This window comes from Cydia amplana, chromosome 5 (genome assembly GCF_948474715.1).
Source record: "Cydia amplana chromosome 5, ilCydAmpl1.1, whole genome shotgun sequence".
Taxonomy (NCBI): Eukaryota; Metazoa; Arthropoda; class Insecta; order Lepidoptera; family Tortricidae; genus Cydia; species Cydia amplana.
Window position 1 is genome coordinate 7,623,990 of NC_086073.1, and position 23,544 is coordinate 7,647,533.

The 23,544-nt window shown below is 36.4% G+C and overlaps 4 protein-coding genes across 6 annotated transcripts; 2 read left to right on the forward strand and 2 right to left on the reverse strand.

Moving 5' to 3' along the window:
- Window positions 1–2,446: 2,446 nt before the first annotated feature.
- On the reverse strand, window positions 2,447–4,059 carry LOC134648001 (platelet-activating factor acetylhydrolase IB subunit beta homolog). Its single transcript, XM_063502432.1, has 4 exons — window positions 3,830–4,059; window positions 3,431–3,637; window positions 3,009–3,131; window positions 2,447–2,808 (listed from the first exon to the last, which is right to left on the reverse strand). Exons 1-4 carry the CDS (start codon window positions 3,893–3,895, stop codon window positions 2,527–2,529), a joined length of 678 nt encoding a protein of 225 aa, XP_063358502.1. The 5' UTR covers window positions 3,896–4,059; the 3' UTR covers window positions 2,447–2,526.
- A 547-nt stretch (window positions 4,060–4,606) lies between these two features.
- LOC134647998 (deubiquitinase OTUD6B) lies at window positions 4,607–5,570 on the forward strand. Its single transcript, XM_063502428.1, has one exon. It carries the CDS (start codon window positions 4,663–4,665, stop codon window positions 5,506–5,508), a length of 846 nt encoding a protein of 281 aa, XP_063358498.1. The 5' UTR covers window positions 4,607–4,662; the 3' UTR covers window positions 5,509–5,570.
- Window positions 5,571–6,070: 500 nt separating this feature from the next.
- LOC134647972 (lysine--tRNA ligase) lies at window positions 6,071–11,764 on the reverse strand. 2 transcript variants are annotated; one of them, XM_063502392.1, is made up of 8 exons: window positions 11,630–11,764; window positions 11,047–11,422; window positions 10,321–10,572; window positions 9,538–9,930; window positions 8,656–8,838; window positions 7,476–7,636; window positions 6,998–7,238; window positions 6,071–6,279 (listed from the first exon to the last, which is right to left on the reverse strand). In XM_063502392.1, the coding sequence occupies exons 1-8, from the start codon at window positions 11,662–11,664 to the stop codon at window positions 6,181–6,183; spliced, it is 1,740 nt and encodes a 579-aa protein (XP_063358462.1). In that variant the 5' UTR covers window positions 11,665–11,764; the 3' UTR covers window positions 6,071–6,180. The 2 variants fall into 2 exon arrangements, with proteins under 2 accessions (XP_063358462.1, XP_063358461.1); XM_063502391.1 differs by lacking the exon at window positions 11,630–11,764 and adding an exon at window positions 11,490–11,624.
- Window positions 11,765–12,579: 815 nt separating this feature from the next.
- LOC134647994 (protein Mo25) lies at window positions 12,580–19,647 on the forward strand. Of its 2 annotated transcripts, none has more exons than XM_063502422.1 (7): window positions 12,580–12,651; window positions 12,876–13,061; window positions 13,146–13,262; window positions 15,550–15,692; window positions 17,621–17,789; window positions 18,429–18,698; window positions 19,397–19,647. In XM_063502422.1, exons 2-7 carry the CDS (start codon window positions 12,933–12,935, stop codon window positions 19,574–19,576), a joined length of 1,008 nt encoding a protein of 335 aa, XP_063358492.1. In that variant the 5' UTR covers window positions 12,580–12,651; window positions 12,876–12,932; the 3' UTR covers window positions 19,577–19,647. The 2 variants fall into 2 exon arrangements, with proteins under 2 accessions (XP_063358492.1, XP_063358494.1); XM_063502424.1 differs by having other exon boundaries at window positions 12,629–12,753.
- The last annotated feature ends 3,897 nt before the right edge of the window (window positions 19,648–23,544 follow it).

The window sequence follows — 23,544 nt, forward strand, 5'->3', positions numbered from 1 at the left end:
TTAACGAGTCTGAATGTTTATTTCATGCGTTGGTAGCATACCTACTATTTTGGCTGTGAAGTAATACATCGAGGTACCATGCCCACCACCCGCTATCAATAGCCCCACACAATTAGCCCTCTTCCTTTTCGACATATATAATATGGTATTCTGTTTTTTGCCAATATTTATATCATAAATTACTAATGCTATTAATATTTAACAAATGAAAACAAAAGATTCCTAAAGAAGAAATTTCCAATAAAACAAATCTAACTCTAGGTCCTACTATAATGTAATTTGATTTTTCCGATTATTTCGATTCCAATCAGTACGGATATGATGGTCGTTCTTGTCTACGTGACAGCGTGATAAAACGGTGTCCGTCACTTTCTTTCCCACGGTGTTAAACAGTGACAGTTATTTTATCACGTGGATAAAGATATCCATAATAGGCTGGCAGGTATCACACGCATTTTGAAGTTATCGATAGACTAAAGATATTTTCGAATAAAAAAAGGTTTGAGTCCGACTCGCACTTGGCCGGTTTTTTTTTTCGTATCCAACACTGTTACCTAAGTTTACAAATAAATCATTTGACTTTGCTAATTGGGCTGTATTTAGCCGTGCGCGCTTTGGCGGTCAAAGGGTTAAATTGACCCAAGTTGTCAATCGATAAAATTTCTACAAAGATGTCAAAATGAATATCTTGTATTAAATTGTCTTTGTATCAAATTGTGTTATCCTTTATTTCTAGCATGAAAGACTGAACTTGAAAACCCAAAGCTCGACATAGCACAATTAAAGGTAACATTCGGATCACAGCAGTCGTGACCCGGCAGCCGTGGTCTCCTTTGTAGGGATTTTTATGCAACGCTTTCCGACGCAAGCGACCGTGGTGGCGACCGGGGGGCGTGGCTTGCGTAAATATAAGCAATTCTTCACCTCTGCAGTTTTTGTATTGTTTGTGATTTGATTAAAGTAAAATAAAACAATTGGACATTTTCATAAGAAAATTTTATAGAAATAATTGCACTGTTTACGCTTAAGCTTCTTTCATCATGCAAATAAATACTTACAACAGTTCAGAGATTCAAGCAACATGTTTGGCAACCCGAGTACCTAAAAGTACCTTATAAAATATGTAGCTACAAATCAAATAACACTAGCGATAAGTTACATACTATAATTAAAGGTGAGTTTTATTCACAACTTCAAATTCATCAATAAAAATATTGCATAGTTATTCATAAGTATATGTTGACTTATTATCTATTTCAACATGCATCTATGTATGTGAAACTTACAACTGATGAAAAAAATACTTACGGTATGTTGGAGATACTATATGTTCAAATTTAGTATATAATACATTGACGTATAATATCTAAGGACGGGCTAATGGGGCACTAAACATCGTACTAGTTCAGCGGTGCTACCCACGAATTCCAGCCAATCGTGCAGTCTAACGAGAGTAACGAGACTAGTTGCGACCAATAGCGCGCGTAATGTGAACTCGTCAACCAATCGCGCGCGTAATGCGAACTCATCAACCAATCGCGTTGTAGCGATTTCACACCGCTGTACTGGCCCCTGTCATGCCTCATTATTATTGCCCGTAAAGCCAGTCCCTAGATATCTATGTCAATGATATCAGTCAACACTTTATTTATTTTATAAATCTGTTTTTATAAATGATGGTAATTGGTAATATAACTTTGGTAGAGAAAGGGTCGTAAGTCTTTGGCGTAATCAATTCCATGGAGATAATTATAAATATAACATGACCTAATCAAGGAATCATACCTAGCTATTGCCAAAACATCTACAAATTCTCTAGTTTAAGACCTAGAATAAATTATTATCCTACTCAAACAATAACATAATCTGCTGCCAATATAATTAACATGGTGAGTTCATTAAATGAATAAATCTGCTAAGGCAAATATGAGCAAACAAATGTAAGTACTAAACCCTGTAAAGTACTTGCAAGCCACTTATTAGCCTAAATATGCATGACACCTTGTACATGACAATCTAAGCTTCATAGTCTAACAAAAGGTAAGCTTACATGGCCAGTGGTGGATATATTAATGTAAAAAACAGCTTCATAGAGAGATTCATAATATTTGCTTAACAAATTGCAGCATCAGCAATTTAATTACTGTATTATTTCTATGAACTTCTTCCAAAATCTGATTATCATAAAAGTATATTCCATTCAGGTGTTTCTTATAAACATCCACCATTGTACTTATAATTAATAGAAAATGTATCCCTTTATTAAAAATCATGGAATGTCATGAAATTTACTTTAGTATTTTAAATAAAAAAATAGTTGCTATACAAACACAGCCAATTAGGAAATTATAAAGCTTATCTAACTGGAATGTAAAAAGTTATAAAAGCTAATAATGTTGTCCCTAGACACTAGTATAATCTAGGATAAACAAAAAGCTATCTCGTAAGTACAACCGCTTAATCACAGTGAACTCATCCACTGCAAAGCTACTATATTTATACATACATGTTATCAGGACATGTTTGTTACTCAGAGGGTGTCAAGTCCTTCTCAGGCTCTCCTTCAAACAATATTTGTTGGAGCAAGTCATGTATGGGCTCAAAAGCCTTACGACAAGCAGCATTGGTAGGGATGAGATAGTCGTGCATGTCATGGTGGCTAATGGTGCCATCATTTTGAATTAATCCTTTATCTATAGCCACCATTTCTACTCTGTTCATGCAAGTGACTTTTTCCCGTAAAAGTGCATTGATCTTTGCATTCCTTTCTCTCAACTTGTTGGGGTGCTGCCCTCGTGGTAGTAAGCTCTGAAATGACAACAATACAAGCTTAACTAATTTGAAATTATAGTATCAGTTTAATTACACAAAAGATCCCCAATGAATCGAAGCGTATTTGCAATGGCCCCTTAAACAAGGTAATCTGATACAAAGTACATTTTTTATATTACAATTAAGGCAACAAAAGGGGGAAAGTGATAAAAAAAAAATTGAATATCATTACTTACAGGTAAAACTATATAAGCACTTGGGTGTTTTTCCCTAATTGACCTGATGATTTCTAAGATGCCTTCACACACTTGTTCAGGTGTATTTTCTATGTTGTTAGTGCCCACATGCACTACAATCACCTGCAAAAGCAATACATAATAACATTTAAAATATGGGCACAGGTAATTAGTTTCACTTATAATTACTACTACTACTACTACTTAAGCAGTGTTGGCCGAAAGTTAATGCAAATTGAAAATGCTGGCCATTAACCATTATAAATTGAATCGTAAACTATAATCGTCCGATACGGTTTAAGGTTCAATTTATAATGGTTAATGGCGAACATTTTCAATTCGCATTAACTTTCGGCCAACACTGTACTTAAGTAAAGGCTGCCGAGGCAAAGTATAAACAAACAATGTATCAGTAGACATACCTTAGGGTCCACATGGTCCAGCTCTCCATTTTTTATACGCCACAGTACATTCTGGGTCTGATCATTGTGGATACTAAAATTAAGGCAGTGAAGAGGAGCAAACCATTGATTCCATACTTCAGTATGTTCCAATGCTTGCAATATGGAGTCTCCTATGAAAATAACATCGCCATCTTTGCCCTTGGCATCAGACAAGAATCGGTTATGCTGAAAAATTCACAAAATAACGTTACATAGGTACATTTAAAGAATCTTGTTAGGAATTTGTAGAAGTAGTAATACCTGTTTTATAAAAAGTATTGAGAGTTAGCAAATATTATAGGTGCGATGTCGAAAAGAAGGAGAATTACATCTTAGGTTTTGTACACTTCATTATAGTTTTAGAAACTTAAGACTTACGATGCTATTCCACCTTCCATCGCCGTCGGTGTCTTGTTGAGGAGCAGGTACAGAACAAGGATTCATTTCCGTGCAGTAAACTAATTGCGCCACTCGTAAAAAGTTTAAGCTATCTAATTAACATAAATCTTTCTAAATTCTTCAATCTAGAACCTAAATCTATCGATATTATCTAGGCGAATTAAAAATTAGCGAGCCGAAAACGACAACGAAAAATGGCGTCCACAGATAATGTAAAATGTACGATGCGAATTTACCAAGCAACAAGCAGTCATGCGATGAGAGTAAATAAATTTAATAAAGGAAGATTTGAGGAAGAAATCGACCACTTTTTCATTTTATATCTGAAATGTGTAAAATATTCGCTTTTAAAGTTTTTTTTTTAGAGATCCTTTTAAAGATCACAAAACAATTTATTTGACTTGGTTCGGTTTGAATAGTAACTACATTTATTTGTTTTTGAACATACCCTCGGTAAATGTCAACGTTATCCGTCACTGTCAGTTTGAGGTTTCAGAATTTCTCCAGCACCAGCAGTCCACCCAGGGTGTTATCCATCAAGATCCAGGTTTAGATTTCTTTAGAACAGCATTGATTTTTATATTCATTCTAATATTTAGTCTTAGTCTGGAAAAAGAAGCAGAGGAGAAAGACCCTTGGGTTGGGTATAGCTTATATTATAATATCTGATATTACTTACTTCACGAAGTTCAACTTTATTCAATAGTCTGGTAAAATTTAATTATCTCAATTAGTAGGATTAATTAAAGTTCTTTCCAAGTAAAACCATTTATTAAGGATTGTAATAAAAATACTAGAAACTGAATTAAGAAATGGATCAACCCATGTCTCTAGAAGAAATTGAAGCAAAACACAGGAGGGAAAAGAAAGAATTGCAAGCTCAAATACAAGGCTTGAAAAAAATAGCTAAAAATGACAAGACTAAGAAAAAAGAATTAACAATAGAGATTGCTAAATTAGAGTCTGAACTAGAACTCCGCCACGAGGAGGAACTGGCTGCGCTTGATAATGCACCTGGGGAACCTGACGACACTGCATCTCTTGAAGACGAAGATGAAGTACCCAAAGTAAAGCTTAGTAAAGCTCAGAAACGACGAGATAAAAAGCAACAACAGGACAAAGAAAGAGCAGAACAAATAAAATTACAAGAAAAGGAAAACCTACATGGACCAAGAAATATTGAAATTCAATCAATAACGAATAAATTAAAAGAAAGGAAGTTGTCAATATTCTCAATACCTTCTGACGGAGATTGCCTTTATCAAGCTGTGGCGCATCAAGTACTTGCTACTAGATCTAACACATTGTCGGTAGAAGATCTGCGGATGCAGGTTGCAACTTTTATGAGACAAAACAAAGAAGATTTTCTCCCATTTATGAGCAATCCAAATACATTTGAAATGCTCACTGAAAGTGAATTCAATGATTATTGTGATGAGATTGTAAACACCAAGGTGTGGGGTGGCCAGCTGGAAATTCGAGCATTATCTAATTCATTGAAATGTCCCATCAATGTAATCCAAGCCTCTGGGCCCGAGTGTATAGAGCAAGGAGCAGAGTTTGAAGGACCTCCATTAATCATCACATATCATAGACATATGTACAAATTAGGGGAGCATTATAACTCAACCCAGGCAATATGTGAAAGTGATAGCTAAGATGAATTTTATAGTTTCACTCTCTTACAATGTTTAGTTTACTTTTTACTATGTATACGGAATTTTGTTATTAAACTTATTAAATTGGTATGATTTCTTCCCATATTTCATTAAAATATTCAAAGACCTTAATATCCCAGGTGGGTTTGTTAAATATTAACCAACATGCATTTCAACAGCAACTTCCTAGAAAAATATATTCCTACTTGCTGCAAAAAATGTATTCACAACAAAATTACTTGTGCTGCACACTGGTCGAACCCATCCTTAATACATACACTGCACAGCGCTATGTGCTACGATTGTATACGATTACGCGTTTTTTTCTAGCGGAAAGTGTTCGCCTAGTGAGTCGCTTGAAGTGAATGTATTGAACATATAGATTAAGGTATTTCTGTTTGTCCCTACCTTCTGTGTAATGAGACGTAAAAAATGCTGGATGCAAGAGACATTAATACTGCCCATGAAATTCAGGGCTAATATTGTTTACTATTATCAGTATGCATAGAGAAAGGAATATAAATAGTTTTTAATAAAATATAAACAAAAACAATACTTTTACTGTTATTTATTTGTAAGCAAAACCAAGGATACTTTTATAGTAAATAATAATTAAGAAACAATCATCAATAAGACGAAAAGACAATAAATATATTTTCCTTTGGATTAAAGTTATACTCCATTAGGAGTCTCCGTTGCAGCCGCATTGCCGTCTTCCGTGTTGTGTTTGTTAGGGTCGTCAGGCTTCATTGCTGGGAACAGTAGCACCTCCTAAAACAAGTAAATTAATTATAATAAAAACAAAACCCAACCGCTACATATGTGTAATATTGAAATGGTCTTTTACTAGCTATCATTGGGTAACCTACACTATAGTAAAATGGGTCCAATGACTTGAGAATGCACCAAGGAAGGTTACTCGCTCAAGTGACCCCGTAACATCAATCTCAATTCATTCTCCTCGCAACTGCAAAAGCAAGTAAAAAAAAACCGGCCAAGTGCGAGTCGGACTCGCGCACGGAGGGTTCCGCACCATCAACAAAAAATAGAGCAAAACAAGCAATAAAACGGTCACCCATCCAAGTACTGACCCCGCCCGACGTTGCTTAACTTCGGTCAAAAATCAGGTTTGTTGTATGGGAGCCCCACTTAAATCTTTATTTTATTCTGTTTTTAGTATTTGTTGTTATAGCGGCAACAGAAATACATCATCTGTGAAAATTTCAACTGTCTAGCTATCACGGTTCGTGAGATACAGCCTGGTGACGGACGGACGGACGGACAGCGGAGTCTTAGTAATAGGGTCCCGTTTTTACCCTTTGGGTACGGAACCCTAAAAACTAGAAGAGAAGACTTCATAGAGATTCCTTGCTAGGATAAGTTTGCCTTTACGTTTTTTTTATTATCTCGTAAACAAAGCATTTAACATAGCCTTTCCATGCACATTCGTGCATCTCATGTACCTGGCAACAAGTTGCTAACTACTTGCCTTGATATTATTGGAGTTAGTAAGGAACATGGTGAGCCTGTCGACTCCCAAGCCCCAGCCACCCGTGGGCGGCAGGCCGTACTCGAGCGCCGTGCAGAAGGCTTCGTCGGTGGGCGGGGTCTCGTCATCGCCCGCCGCTCGATCTTTGGCCTGCTGCTCGAAGCGCTCCCTCTGGGTTGCTGGGTCGTTCAACTCCGTGTAAGCGTTGCAGATTTCCTTCTTCATTACGAACACTTCAAACCTGGGACGTAAATATATAAACCTTACAAACAAATCTATGAAATTTAAATATTCCAAGTTTTTTTAAACTAAGCGTCCGTTATGCCTCTTTATCACGATACCATCATTACCATCAGAGACAAATAAACAGAGTTCATCCAACAGAGAGCATAAGCATGACAAATGCGTCTTCATCGTCAACGTCGATAAAGTTTCGAGTTACATTACTTTAAAAATATTGAGATATTATTATTTTTACCTTTCTGTAAGCCCGGGTATTTCCCTGTGATATTTGGAGAGTGGGCTCATGATTTGCGGGTGGTCCAGGATAAATGTTGGGTTGATGCATTTTTCTTCAAGGAACTCTCCTACTAGCTTGTCGAGCAATCTGGCAGTGGTTCTAGGGGGTGGGCATTCAATCTGTAAAGGTCGACAATAGTTAGCAGGCCCGGATCTAGGGTAGAGCGAGTGGAGGGGCCGCTCTAGGCGCCGGATGGCAAGGGGGGCGCCAAAATGGCAAATGAGAAAAAAAAGAGTTTTAAATGACGCGAGTGTGGCTGGGGCTAGGGTTGCCAGATGGTCGGGATTTGGCGGGATTCTCCCGATTTTTAGCATGTGTTCCCGATTCCCGACCAAGTGCAAATTGTCCCGAAAAACAGGTTCACGTTAAAAAACAATGATTTCAAGTTTCGAACTGTCGGTGAGCGAGCGCGCGGGGCGTGCGTGGCGAGAGATTGTGCGGTGAGATAGCGATGTTATTTTTTTCCCGACTTAAGTCCCAAAATCCCGAAAAAAATATATTTTTTCCCGATAATTGCGCCTTTCGATCTGGCAACCCTAGCTGGGGCTCAAAATACGCTTGAAAACTTCAACGAAAGGCGCCAAAACCCGATTTCGCTCTACCCTGATCAAGGGCTTGGGCCGGCACTGATAGTTAGATTACTCCAATTGGTATTATATTATATACTTTTAATTTGGGTAGATTTACTTTTCCAACTATACATCATAGTTCTCTGAGAAAATAATGAATGATTTTAATATTTGTCGAGTGCCCTCCTTTGAACGCCACGCAGGCTTCGTCAACACATGCCGCTTTTACATATAAAACGCTCACGCCCCGCCCGGAAAACGCGCCTGTGTGACGAAGCCTTTATAGTGTGCGGCGCGTCATCGTCAACCTTGTCGGAATTCAGGAAGGTCGATATTGAGACGGCTCTGGTGGTCAAAGGGTTAGGTAACCAAGTTATACCAACTACCTTGATTTTATCATTCATAGAGATATTATCATTTCTAAATGCAGGAAAACCCCAAAAAAGTTTGATCCACTGCCCTTTATGTGACTTAATTTTCATATATTAAATTATAAGGTGAGACAACATCCTAAATTAAATTATTTTGTGAGAAAAAAACACGTCTTGAAAAGGGACGAATTACATTACCTGATGTTTCTCACACAGTTGGCTGAGGAGCTTGTTGGCTTCAACTGTGTCCAGCTTGTCAGCAGGCGGCAGCTTCACCTTCAGGACACTCTCCAGGGTGGAGATCATGGGCACTCGGGCAAACGGAGGAGTGAAGTCTATCTCTACTTCATCTCCTTCGGGCCCATCTGGCTGGTATTTTACCTGTAATGTTTAAGTTTCTAGTATTATTCTATCAAACCATAGAGAAAAAAATACATAGAGTGCTCACTCCATACATCAGTTTTAGTACCAAAAAGACTATTAGCATCTAGCATCGAGTAGCGGAACTATCAGTACTGCTACTTGACAATAGATGTAGCACCGACCGGAAAGTCTTATCTCAACAGGATAGTTCCGCTACTCGATGCTAGATGTTGACACTGAAATTAATAGTCTGAACTGATGTATGGAGTGAGCACTCTATGTATTTTTTTCTCTATGATCAAACTAAGCTCAAAAATCAGGTCCTTGTCAATTGTCAGAAAAATGAAAAGAGTAGGGTTCATGAAATGCTCTAGTGCCCCTCTCACTAGAGCATTTCGTGAACCCTACTCTTTTCATTTCATACTCCCCTATGTTTCACAATGCCATTTTTATTTAATATGCCTGGTTCTAAATAACACTAGTGCCTACATACATATCTTCACGTCACTACTTTGAAAAAAAAAACTCGGTATCTTGCTCTGTCCACAAATGTGGTAACTATGTATTGAATGCATACACAGTTACTGTGTTTTAACATTAAGTAGCAATGTCAGATACTAGGTTTTTTCAAAGTAGTGATCATTTCAAAGTAGTGTCAGGTACCAGGTTTTTTCAATATAGGCTAACAAGCAAGGAAATATATAGAATACTATTTACCTTGTATGATCCATGGATGCTCTTTACCATCCCAGAAAGCATGGTTTCAGTGATGTTCATCAGATCATTGTAATCAGCGTAGGCCATATAAAATTCACAAGTAGTGAACTCGGGATTGTGAGTCAGATCAATGCTTTCATTTCTGAACTGCCTTCCAATTTCATAGACCCGATCCAAGCCCCCTACTACCAGCATCTTGTGGTACAACTCTGGGGCTATTCTCATGAACAAGTCCATGTTGAGATCATTGTGATGTGTGATGAAAGGCTTGGCCGTGGCGCCTCCAGCAATCATGTTCATCATGGGGGTCTCAATTTCAAGGAAGCCCATGTTATCCAGGAACCGTCTTATGTATGCAATGATTTTTGCTCTTGTGTAGAATGTCTGCCTAACCTGTTAAAATATAATGAAAGATAGAAACACACTGCGAATAAACTAATTATTGGTAACGAAATTATTAAACCTGTTATTTATCTAATTCATTTCATTAATATGAATTATTATAATAGCAAAATGCATATAGTAATATAACCTTGGACTCTAAAGCATTTATCTACAAATATGTATTATAGCAATGTGAGCAAGTTCCTACACCTGCACATTATCAACAGTGATAAGACAACCTTCCCTGTTATTAACAATTCTTTAAATTTTATGTTGGCTTTTCTATTTTGGAGCATGATAAAAAAAATTATGACAGTTTAACAGCATATCTCAACTAAAAATGTAGTTTTTATTGGTAACATTTTTAAAAATACAACTAAAACTTATAAATGACCATACCTTATCATTCAAAATTAGATCTAAATATCTCTTTCTAAATCTTGTTTCTTTGTCCTTAAGGCCAAAGTGCAGATGAGGCAGCATGTGCAGACAGGGAGACAGCAGCTTGATGGTCTTGGGCACTATGGAGAGCTCCCCTTTCTTGGTCTTGCCGGGATGCCCAACGCAGCCAATGATGTCTCCTCGCCTTAACTTGTCAGTGTCTGGGCCAAACTTGTCCTCAGACTCATACAATTTGGCATTAGCCATCACCTGAAGATAAAAGGAAATGGCTGCTTATAGCTAAATGCAGTCATAATCATTTTGTAACTACACTGACAAAAATAGTTATACAGGTTTAACCTTTGAATGTATACCTAAATTATAATTTAACCCTTTAGCGGGCAAGGCTTAAAAAAATCCTCAATTCAAGCCTCATCGCCAATCTATAGCACAAAAAATTTTGTACAAGAAAAAAATACAAAAAGACGATGTTATAGGGTGGTCTTTTTTGAGACCTATAAAGGGTTAAATTGTAAAAAAAGTTGTAACTTCAAGATTATAAAAGCTCTCTAGTGATTTAGCTGGTTTTGGCTCAATTGTCATTAAGATCAACAATATATAAATAATTTGAGAATTAAATTAATATTTATTCCGCTGATGCAATATTGCTGATGTGTTGATAGTATTTGAAAATGTAATGTTTAAATTATTTTATAACCAGTTTGAGTTTAAAATTGATATTACCTGGATTTTAAATCCCTCTGCCCTCAGATCATAGAAGACCAGTTTGGCCCCGGACTCCCTTATAGAATGAACTCTGCCTGCAACGCTCAGTGTAACATTTTCGAGTACTTCTCCACTTCCTAAATTATTGTACTTGTTGATGAACTCCTCCAGAGAACTCGTAACGTTGAACTTGTGTGGGTAGGGGTGCTGGTCCTTGGGACCCTCCTTGAGAGCTGCCACGGCAGCTGTTCGCAACTTGTAATACTCATTTGGACTAATTTCCTCTTCATTAACCTTTGAGGCTTTCTTTTCCGTATCAACGACCGGTTGCTGAGCGGCTTTTTCCGCCTTTTCTTTTAGCTTCTGTTCCGCTTTCAAACGACGTTTTAATTCACTGAAGCAAAAAAATTGAAATAATATTTAGATATCACAAATATATACATTAATAAATGAATGCTAACCGTTTGTTTACTGCAGTCGATACATATGCGAATCGGTTGACCGTAAATGTATTCCTTTGAGCTAGCAGCCCAGGCAATGCTGCGAGAGCCTTCGTGGCGAACATGATGGTATTTTCTTGGAAATGCCACACAATACTCACTTCTTTGACAACTTTTCAGCTGTAGCTTCAGCCATGGCTTTAACTTATGATAAACTTTAAGTTAATTATCTCGCTTAGTTGGCTCAATATGGTAAATTAGCTACTACCAATTAAGTTTTTAACCTAAAAATAAATTTTCGAAACGTTGATCTGTCATCATACCTGTCATGCTACGAAAATTTTGACAGTTCTATTTTGTGTTGCTAGGCTAAGAAAACATGAAATATTTAAACGCACAATGAAAGTAGCTATCGAAATAATGAATTTCTGAGGTGGAGGATGGCTGGATGGAACTTAAAAATATGCTTATTAAGCATTGCTTAAATAACATATCGTATGAATTATAATTATTTTTTAATCACTTGATGATTGTGAGGAGTGGGTAAATTTTTTTTGCCTACATAATAACTGTATTTTGGTGATTTTGCATTTTGCTGGCAACATAAAACTGTTTCAGTAATAGTTTAATCCGCTAAAAATATTAAACAAAAATATGTATTAAAATTTAATTAAAGCCTGTATATTATACTACTCTTTGATTAAAGCCTACAGTGTATTTTTAACTATTCTGTTTATAAATTTCATATGTGGTTATAATAATTTTAGTCAATATGTAAAATTACCAAAAAACAATTAAGTGGAGTCCAGACGAGACAATTTCTCGCCAATCTGATGAAATTGTCCGATCAAATCAGGCCGTGCGGACGCAAACGCCAATTTGATTCCCCTATCAAATCAGCAGGTGGGGACAAAAAAATACCAATTTTCGTAGTTAGAAGCCGGGGTTTTAAAATTGGAGATTCAATTGTGTACGTGTGGACGCTAGATGAGATTGGCGCCAATTATTTTCCTGATCAAATCGGACGATTTGCCCAGCTCGTCTGGACATAGCTTTAACGTTTCAATAATTTAATATGTTAAGTTCATGACATTCATTTTACTGGCAATATTTGTATTGACATCACAGCTGTTCGTTCGTTTCGCCTGTGGTCTAGGGGAAATTCTAATAATTTAATCTGAAAGTGAGTTACACTTCGTTCTGCGCGTGTATTTACGAACAACTTCTAGCCATCAGTGCAACAATCGACCTATAAAGCTGTCATTTGTGCATCTACGCTATTTTTGTAACGTATTTCATATTTGTCAAATCTCATTTTAATTCCTTTGCTATCTCGTGAATAAATAGTGTACCAAATAATGCAGTGTTCTTGATTTTATGTGTTTTACGCTGTGCCGTTGATTGCAGGTAAAATCTTATGTAGAAAGAATTGCTTTGGTCATCTATCCAAATCATCAAAATACTATGCCTCTTTTTGGTAAGTCACAGAAGAGCCCTGCGGAGCTTGTGCGATCTTTAAAAGATGCAGTGACTGCGCTGGAAAGGGGTGACAAGAAAGCAGAAAAAGCTCAAGAGGATGTGAGCAAAAATCTGGTATGTGAACTGTCATATTGTAGTTGTATGTATCAGTGTGCATAGGTTGTTGACAGGTACTGAAGTGTATTATGTTTGTGATAGGTGTTGATAAAGAACATGCTGTATGGGACGTCGGATGCGGAGCCACAGACAGACATCATTGTGGCACAGCTAGCTCAGGAGCTGTATAACACAAACCTACTTCTGCTTTTGATTCAGGTACATCATTTTTATAGTTTGATTTTATTGTGAACATAATCAGTACTTTTTATGTTTTTCTAGTTATTGGGTTATCTTGTGCAATGAATTGGTTTGTAAGTGTGATTAATACTTTCTTAGATGTGTTTCATTGATTATAAATAAAATCTATATGGCTTGACTCATAATTTTGAATCGGGTTTATAGGAATAATTCTTTATGAAAGGAAACTTGTGATGTAGGAATAAATAAATTCAATTAGATAACTTCTTTGGAAAAACCTATTTTAATAGTTGTTCAATAGCAACAATCATTGTGGAAAAAAGTCCGTGTTATGTTAAGGAAATTGGTAGTCATTATATATTATGATCTAAATATCCATATAAATGTGTAATGTGATCTTTTCATGATGCACATTTCAATGAGATCATAGCAATATTATAATTAATTTAGATTGTGTGCACTTTTTCACTGGCTACTACATAGTTAGGATTCTTAAGTACCTAATGAAATAATATATATCCATGAATATTTTCAAAACATAATAAAGAACAGTCTTTTAATGTTTTTTTTTATTATTATTATTACTGTTCACATAATTGTATGTCTATCTAAAATGTATTCATTAATATTTATTTGTCTTCTTAAAGCCTTTAATTCAGTGTCTTACTTTTTGTTGCCAAACTTCTCCATCAATGTTTTTAGGTTTCAACAGCTAGTTTTGTTGCGCTAAGATAATTCATATTACCATCTATCTATATAGCCTTTTATTCCGATCCTTGGGTACAATGGTTATTAAGTCGATTTTATTATTTTTACTACAATATGTCCCGCAATTCGGTGTGCCTCTTGGCATAGGCCTCCTCCAACCTTCTCCACTGTATTCTGTCTTCTGCAACTCTGGACCAGTAAGGCCCCAGGGTTAAGCGGATTTCATCTATCTATCTATCTATATAGCCTTTTATTCCGATCCTTGGGTACAACGGTTATTAAGTCGATTTTATTATTTTTACTACAATATGTCCCGCAGTTCGGTGTGCCTCTTGGCATAGGCCTTCTCCAACCTTCTCCACTGTACTCTGTCCTCTGCAACTCTGGACCAGTAAGGCCCCAGGGTTAAGCGGATTTCATCTACCCATCTTGTTTTTGGATGTTTTTGTTTTCTACTTCCGTCTCTTGGGTGCCATAGGGTGACTTGTTTGCTCCATTTATTTAATTTGCATCTCAACATGTGTCCTGTCCACCCCCACTTTAGATGGTCTATCCGACTTAATATGTCCATAACCTTGGTTTTACTTCTTATCGCTGAGTTTGAGATTTTGTCCTTAAGCTTAATTCCTAGGATACTTCTCTCCATTGCCCTTTGACATTTTGCCAATTTTTCTCTATCCTTGATAGTAAGTGACCATGTCTCACATCCGTAAGTTATACATGGTAGAATACAAGTGTTGATAGTCTTTCTCTTAATGTGCATACTGATATCTGTGTTTTTCATTATTTCTTTTAAAGACCAGTACGTTTTCCATCCACAAGCTATTCTTTTGTTGACTTCCTTGGCCATTGAGTCGTTAGGGGAGATAATTTCATCTACCCATCTTGTTTTTGGATGTTTTTGTTTTCTACTTCCGTCTCTTGGGTGCCATAGGGTGACTTGTTTGCTTATACCATAGTTTTGCCTAATTAAGTGAACAATCCAGCATCACTTTTGTTGTTCCACTGCATTATATACTTCTTCTTTTTCTCTTTGTTTTGGCTAATTTTGGGCATTGCAAGTTTTCAGGGTGGCTAGAGGATAACGATTAAAAGGGTTATTCATAAACATGCTATAAGCTTCAACAAGGCATTACCTAGGCTAGTGTTGTATCTTAAATATTTTATAATTATTTTGGACATTTTTATTTTTTATATTCTTAATTAATTTGACTGATTATTACTTTACTGTTTACTCATTTTTATTTTATAGAATGTGGTCGTTTTATATTATATTACTGTTTTATTTTTTAGATTATTATTCTAATTACTATTATTGATATTGTGTTGTGACGATCTTTTTGTGAATGCATTTTATTTTGACATGTAAAATTTAATGTACATTTTCAATAAGAAATAAATTAATCTAATCTAATCAAGCTATTAATCATTTTGTCTTATTCCGGCATTTTGACTTATGTATTTCTATAAAAGGGATAAAACACAAATTAACTTATCGAGGCTTGTAATGTTATATGAATAAGGGATTAAGAATATTTGAGTTTAATTTCTGGTTGTAAAATTTTACTTTTTTTTTAGTAATTATAAATAATTTCAGAACTTGAACCGCATTGACTTTGAAGGCAAGAAAGATGTGGCGCAAGTGTTCAACAATGTGCTCAGGCGCCAGATCGGCACCCGGTCACCAACTGTGGAGTACATCTGCACCAAGCCGGAGATTCTTTTTACCTTAATGTCTGGGTATGCATTAACATTACCATAGATACTTACTTTAAAACCTAAAATATTGTGGCGGTGTACAAGTAAGATACATAATATTATTATTGAACAAATATTTTTGTTTACAAAAAAAAAGTTCACATGGAGTTTTCATGGGAAAGATGTTAATTTGAAGAGACAGATTAATGTGGTTCGATGATCACTGATGATGATGACGAAGCTAATAGGTAATGTAGTTATAGAAAATATACAGGATATGGTAGCTAATAAGGTAAATATGTTAGCACCATAATATTTTAGCAGTTTAGGAAATGATTTTTATAAAATAATAAATAAAAAATAATAATAAATAAATATTATAGGACATTTTTACACAAATTGACTAAGCCCCACGGTAAGCTCAAGAAGGCTTGTGTTGTGGGTACTCAGACAACGATAGATATAATATACAAATACTTAAATACATAGAAAACAACCATGACTCAGGAACAAATATCTGTGCTCATCACACAAATAAATGCCCTTACTGGGATTCGAACCCAGGACCGCGGCTTCACAGGCAGGGTCACTACCCGCTAGGCCAGACCGGTCGTCGTTTTGAGTTTTTAATTGTGACTACTCGTAAGAATAGTTAAATACAGAGCATTCATGAGTCTGATATTAGACTACATTGTTATCGTTTGTTGTGTTCAAATCATGAAGTGGAAGTGGCAATAAGAAATATGCTTTTGCATAATATTTTGCAACTCATAACATATTTAATTACACAAACGGGTCTACCGCGATATAATTTAATTGTTTTTACCTTTAATTCCGACGTTTCAGCTGAGTTGCACCAGCTGTGGTCACGGAAAGACTCACGCGAAAACAATTAAATATGTGTACAAAACGCGAAAGTTTAAAGTGTTATATTGCAACTAATAACAGTCATAGAATACATGCACGCACTTCTTTTCCAGACAGATCCTTTAATTATTAATAAGACAGAGACCCATTAGAGAGTTTAAGACCCATTTAGACGTTTTTTCGTTACATTGTGGTATTTGGTTGATCAACTGAATTCATTGTACCAAAGAGAATTTGAAATAGAGTCGCGATTGTCAAAGTAAATCTTTCGACAGAAGCTTAACACATTCAGTGCCGCGACTATGGTATTTTATGATTTCGTTCCCAGGCCGGACGACCCCACAGTCGAGATCGTGGTACTACAGCTTTATTGACGAAACTTTTGTGGCCTGGCGCGGATGTCTTGTTTGGCTGGGTGGCAATGAATGTGTTAATTTTGGAACGCCATTTGACTTTGATCCTTATTCTTTCACTGATATGGTTAAATTTGTTAAATGTCAAAAAGTAACGCCATCTACTCGAGGTCGAGACTAGGTCAAAGTTATGGCGCGCCATCGCTCGAAAAGATCACACCATACCTTTGGCATAGTCTCGAGTAGATGGCGTTACTTTTTGATATTTAACAAATTTAACACATACCAATGAAAGAATAAGGATCAAAGTCAAATTGCATTCTAAAAGTTTTAATCTTCAAGCCGAAAAATGGCAGTAAATTTACTGTGGGTACATAAGTTACCATGGCAATAACTCTCTATACACTCTATTCTCTTTGATTATACTCTGTAGTTGCAATACTTGCCATACCTACCTAGTATAATATTGTATGAAAGTTCTTGCACCACTTAACCTTTTCGACGCCGTGTCAAACACAAAAGCTGTCACGCTGACGCCACGTCACCGAAGTGTCAAAACTGAAATTGAACTTTATGCATATGCACGTAGGTCTATGTTGCTCTGTGATATGTGACCGATTAATCGGTCTTTGGCGTTGAACCTACGGTGCGGATATATCGGTCATTGGCGTCCAAAAGGTTAAATAGGGCTTTATACTACCAGTTGTAAACTTGTAACAGTTGCAACACTACATATTGACTGTCCCGCAGGTACGAGCACCAGGAGATAGCGTCGAACTGCGGCACCATGCTGCGGGAATGCGCTCGATACGAGGCCTTGGCTAAGATTATGCTGTATTCAGACGATTTTTACAATTTCTTCCGTTACGTAGAAGTTTCCACTTTTGATATTGCCTCAGATGCCTTCTCTACTTTTAAGGTGGGTATATTCAATGTATACGGTTGTGCTATTAGTTGTTTAGGTCGGTGCAACAGAGAGCGAACATGCTTGGCATAACGCGTCCTATTCCAACGTTTTATTGATTTGCGTGCAGCAAAGGAAAAATATCACTGTTAGTACAGTAGTTTAGGTATTCGTGGTCAAAATATTTGAAGAAAAGACTGAAAAATACTATGTACATAGAGGTACATGAATTAGCATACAAGAAAGATGGCTTGTGTGTGGCGCACATCACTTTTTGCTGCCTGAAATGTTCAGAAAGAGTTCAAGAACACAACTATTTGCATGTACCTAGTAATGTGTTATTATTATACATACAATAATGTAGATTTAGTTGTGGCTGCGCTAATCAGAGTGTTATTCAACAGTAAGCTCGTGGTCTTGAAGTTTACAAATTATGTTAGCAATTTGCAACCAACATATTATGCTTAAAAATAGTGTGGCATAGTGACGGTGATTTGGGATCACAATGCGATGACGCCACATCTTTTTACTTTGATATCTCTAAATTTAACCATATTACACATTCATTAGTTGTACAATATATCATCTTTTTAGATAAGGCTATTATTTATTAGGTTTATCAACAAGCATTAACTGAAAGTACTTTTGTTCCAGGAATTGCTAACACGTCACAAAATGCTGTGTGCTGAGTTTCTAGAAGCCAACTACGATAAAGTTTTCAGCCACTACCAGCGGCTGCTGAACTCCGAGAACTACGTGACCAGGAGGCAGAGCCTGAAGCTGCTGGGCGAACTGCTGCTCGACCGGCACAACTTCTCCATCATGACCCGCTACATCACCAACCCGGACAATCTGAAACTCATGATGAACATGCTAAAAGAGAAATCACGCAATATACAGTTCGAGGCTTTCCATGTCTTTAAGGTACTTAAAAACAATTGTTTTATATACATCACTTACATTACTCATCATTAATTGCAGTGCAGATATTATAGAAAGGCTACCCAACCGTGTCAATAGAAAGTAATCCAATATCTTCTTTATTACGGGTACACACGTCACTCAATCGTTTATCATGCAATTACTTCGCAAATAATATATCAATTTTTTCTGGCCATTTTTAGAGTTAGGTAAACGGAATAGTTATTGTTTCGTAATGACCGTCTGTTTGTCCGTCCGTCTATATGTCTGTATGTCACAGTCAATTTTCAAGTCACCCTATAATCACATAATGTTACCTGTTATGCAGTAAAATTGTTCAATTTTTGATTGGATAATTAATTATATTATCAATTATCAGTCCAGTACCACACCTCGGACACTGGCGATCAAATGTATGAAACAAACGCGTTCCTACGCACACAGCCAATAAGCTCGTGTAGGTGAACGCGTACCATGCTTGTGTGAGTGAGATAAGACATTGTAGGGTAACTGTGAGGTAACCGAGAGCACTTTCAACGGGAGGCAGGGAGTGTCCATACTGTACTAGTACTCTTTATTATACTGTGCCAGTACCTAGTCGGTAGCCCCTATGTCGCTTTACCTATCGTTCGCCTTTCAGTTAGTTAGGTCGTATAGAATCTTTACGAGTGTTAAACTATGTTGCATTTTTGTCGTTCCAGGTTTTCGTAGCCAATCCAAATAAACCAAAACCAATATTGGACATTCTGCTAAGGAACCAGGACAAGTTGGTCGACTTCCTAACCAAGTTCCACACGGACCGCTCTGAGGATGAACAGTTCAATGATGAGAAGGCTTACCTCATAAAGCAAATCAAAGAGCTCAAGCCGTCCGAACACTAACAATTATTGCATTTGATCAGCCCTTCCTACCCTACACGACGTTAGTTACAGATGCTATTATGTTTAATCGCTTAAGTAAGTCACCGGGACGTCGACTAGCTCAGTTACATTGACGTATAATATCTAAGGACGGGCTAATGGGGCACTAAACATCGTACTAGTTCAGCGGTGTTACGAATTCCAGCCAATCGTGCAGTCTGACGCGACTAGTTGCGACCAATAGCGCGCGTAATGCGAACTCGTCAACCAATCGCGCGCGTGATGCGAACTCATCAACCAATCGCGTTGTAGCGATTTCACACCGCTGTACTGGCCCCTGTCATGCCTCATTATTAATGCCCGTAAAGCCAGTCCCTAGATATCTATGTCAATGCTCAGTTAACATTGGAATTAGAAACGGAATTTACATTTGGTCTGTGATTAGAGGAAGACATTATATTTGTGCTACGAGCAAATTAACATTTATAATAAAGATTTGTAGGGATTAATGTTATTTTATGGTTTGACTTATGTGTTTTGTAAGTTGTTTAAACCATTTTTAGTTATATGACGTGTGAGCGACGAGTCCGGAGTCACAGTCGAGATATGTCGCGTCAGAATGCTCCTCGCCGGTATTTTAGCAGCACAAGGATATTTATAAAGGAAAAATGCAAGTACAGGCTACTAACCAAAATGTTTCGTGCAGTGTTTAGGAGTATTTTGATATGAACACAATGAGTATCTAGTATTGAATGTTTTGTATACGTTATAACGCCGGTAGGGCCATCGTTAATTAGTAGGAACCCAAGATCTACGGTATAGGACAAGATTTGTACGTGACATTTTTGGAAATAGTTTGTTTTTAAGTTTCATTTGTATCTAGATCAGAAGTATAAATTGTTGAACATGGAGTATATTTTATATATGTATTGCGAGTATTGGTTGTATAATTAATCTATACTTTCAACACTACTTTGATGTCGTGAACATTATTTATTTATGTTGCATAAATGCTTTGTAGTAATTTGGATGTTTTAATAAGATACGCTAAATTTGCAGATAGATCTCTTTAGTGTTTCTATGCAAATTGTAAAAAGTGTATTCAGCCATTTATTTCAAATTGTTTAAAAAAAAATCTTGTGAGCAAACTTAATTCGTTATCAGGTAATCACATTACGGAATTACCCAATAAATAACTGTATACATAACGATATTTGCTAGGATACAGTTGCCTTTAAAACTGCTAGATATAGTATAGATCCCATCACAAAAGTTCGGTTTGCACGTTTAATACCTACATTTTGTCCAACAGTTTTAAATGGCTGAATTCATTTTCTAGGAAGAGTCGCATAACAGTCGTAATTTTGACATACTTACCTAATGTGAAACGATTTTATTTTGTCAACATCATTATTAATGCAGTTACATTCTATCAAACTGAATAAATTAAGATATTTATATTGATTCACTTTTATATTGATTATTCTCATTATTTCTACCATTACCCCTCAAGCAACTGGCTGTTAGCAAAGTTACTATTCGGTATCCGGCCGGATAGCTGGTTAATATCCGGTATCCGGCTGGATATTAAAATAAGGGCCGGATACCGGATAGTAACCGAATATCCGATGCATCTCTAGAAAAAATAACCCTTTATTATTCTATTTCGTGCCTGTAGTCTATGGCACAATTATATTATTGTAGGTAATTGGCGCTTGACATGTCTTTAGTACCCTCCATTAGTTTTACGCGGCCAGTGGCCTATTTCTCGAACGGTATTAGACTAATATTATTAGTCCACGAACTGTCAAGTCGTATGGGTTACCATGGCAACACACTAATAATATTAGACTAATACCGTTCGAGAAATGGGCCCCAGGGGCCTATTTCTCGAACTTAGCTAGGCTAATATTATTAGTCCACGAACTGTCACATCGTATGGGTTTCCATGACAACTAGGGATTGCAAATATTCGAAACTTTCAGGTATTCGAATATTCGACTTTTTCTGACGACATATTCGAATAATTATTCGAATATTATAAAAAATAAAAGGAACGAGAAATCGGTTTATTATCGTTTTATTCAAAAGATTTTTTCACATATTGCTAAAACTAATGATATTTTGCAGAAATCCACTTAATTGACTAGATTTTATCATCCTACTATGAGATGCCCACATTTTATAAAAACAAGTAAAACGCCAAAATTAGACGTATTCAATATTTCTAGATAAAACTTTTATTATAAATGCGTCGTTGCGTGAAATAATATAACTTTAACCATCCAAACACCTAGGTATGTAAGATTTTTTTATTAGGTAATTATTTTCCGATTTAAATTAACTTGTAGTCACTCAGAGGCCTGTAAAAAGGCCTTTAATTCCATTCTATTTTGAATCTTTATTGACTTTATTTGTTTTGGCAAGTTTTTATTCCTAATGGTCGGCAAATTATATAATATTGGAATATTTAAGGGAAAAAGTTAGTTGACTACTGGGTGGATTATTCGTCAGCTAAAGGTGCATGGTTAGATTACCTAGTTGGGCAGGTTTGGCATGATCAAATTTGAGAATTGCGATAAGTGGCAAGGTTTAGACTTCAAAAATTCGCTTAACGTACGCTTGTACTGAATAAACAGAATGACCCTTTAACTTAAAACTTACGCACCGTAAAAATAACATACTTTTTGATTTCGTTTTCTTTCAAATTGAGTTAGGTTTCACTGTATTCACGAAATCTATCGAGAGGAATACAGTAAAAAAATATTATTTCCTTCGTATTTGGGTACCTACCGTTCCTCATTCACTGTAAATACCCGGAAAACACACAGAAACTGTAACTACAGCGGATTAAATAGATTTTTATAGTAATAAAAAATATTCGAATATTCGAAACCTGAGCGGCCGAATATTCGAATATCAAAACAGGTCGAATATTCGACCAATTCGAATATTCGAATTGCAAGCCCTAATGACAACACACTAATAATATTAGCCCAGGAACTGTCACATCGTATGGGTTACTATGGCAACACACTAATAATATTAGACTAATACCGTTTGAGAAATAGGCCCCAGGGGTCCATTTCTCGAACTTAGCTAGGCTAATATTATTAGTCCACGAACTGTCACATCGTATGGGTTTCCATGACAACACACTAATAATATTAGCCCACGAACTGTCACATCGTATGGGTTTCCATGACAACACACTAATAATATTAGCCTAATATTGTTCGAGAAATGGGCCCCAGCACGGCCTTCTCTACTCTCAACTCAAACGCGGTAGGTACATCTCGCTTGCACCAATGTAGGCATATTCGAGTAAACTTAGCTGTTCTGTAAGCGTTGCCAAGGCATAGTTATATTTTCCCGGTCCGTCCAGCCCGTTGCCGCGTGGAAAGTCGACAAAAAGAAACACCATTTCCAGTTATAGTTATTTTATTAGACACGAGCATATTATTTAACCCCGCTGTACAGCATGTATGATAGAAATTATCTTGAACTATCCAATTAGAATATATATTTACAAGCACATCTGTTAAATTTGGAATTTTGTGTATAGGTAGATATTTTAAAAGGTCTTTATAGCTGGATGGTTATTATCTATATATATAAATGCAAGTGTCCTGACTGACTGACTGACTGACTGACTGACTGACTGACTGATTCATCAACGCAGAGCCGAAACTACAAAAGCTAGAAAGTTGAAATTTGCACACTAGGTTGCATTTGTAAAGTGTACAAGAGATAAGAAGCGATTTTGAAAAATTCAACCCCTAAGGGGGTTAAAAAGGGGATAAAAGGTTGTATGGGGTTCAAGTTTTAGTTTAAGCTAGGAATTTGAAACTTTGTGAAAATGTATTATATTAAAAAACAAGAAAACTAATTTCAGCGTTTTCGAAAATTCATCCCCCAAGGTGGTGAAAAAGGGGTTGAAAGTTTGTATGGAGATCAAATATTTTTGTGAGTGTGGGACTTGAAACTTT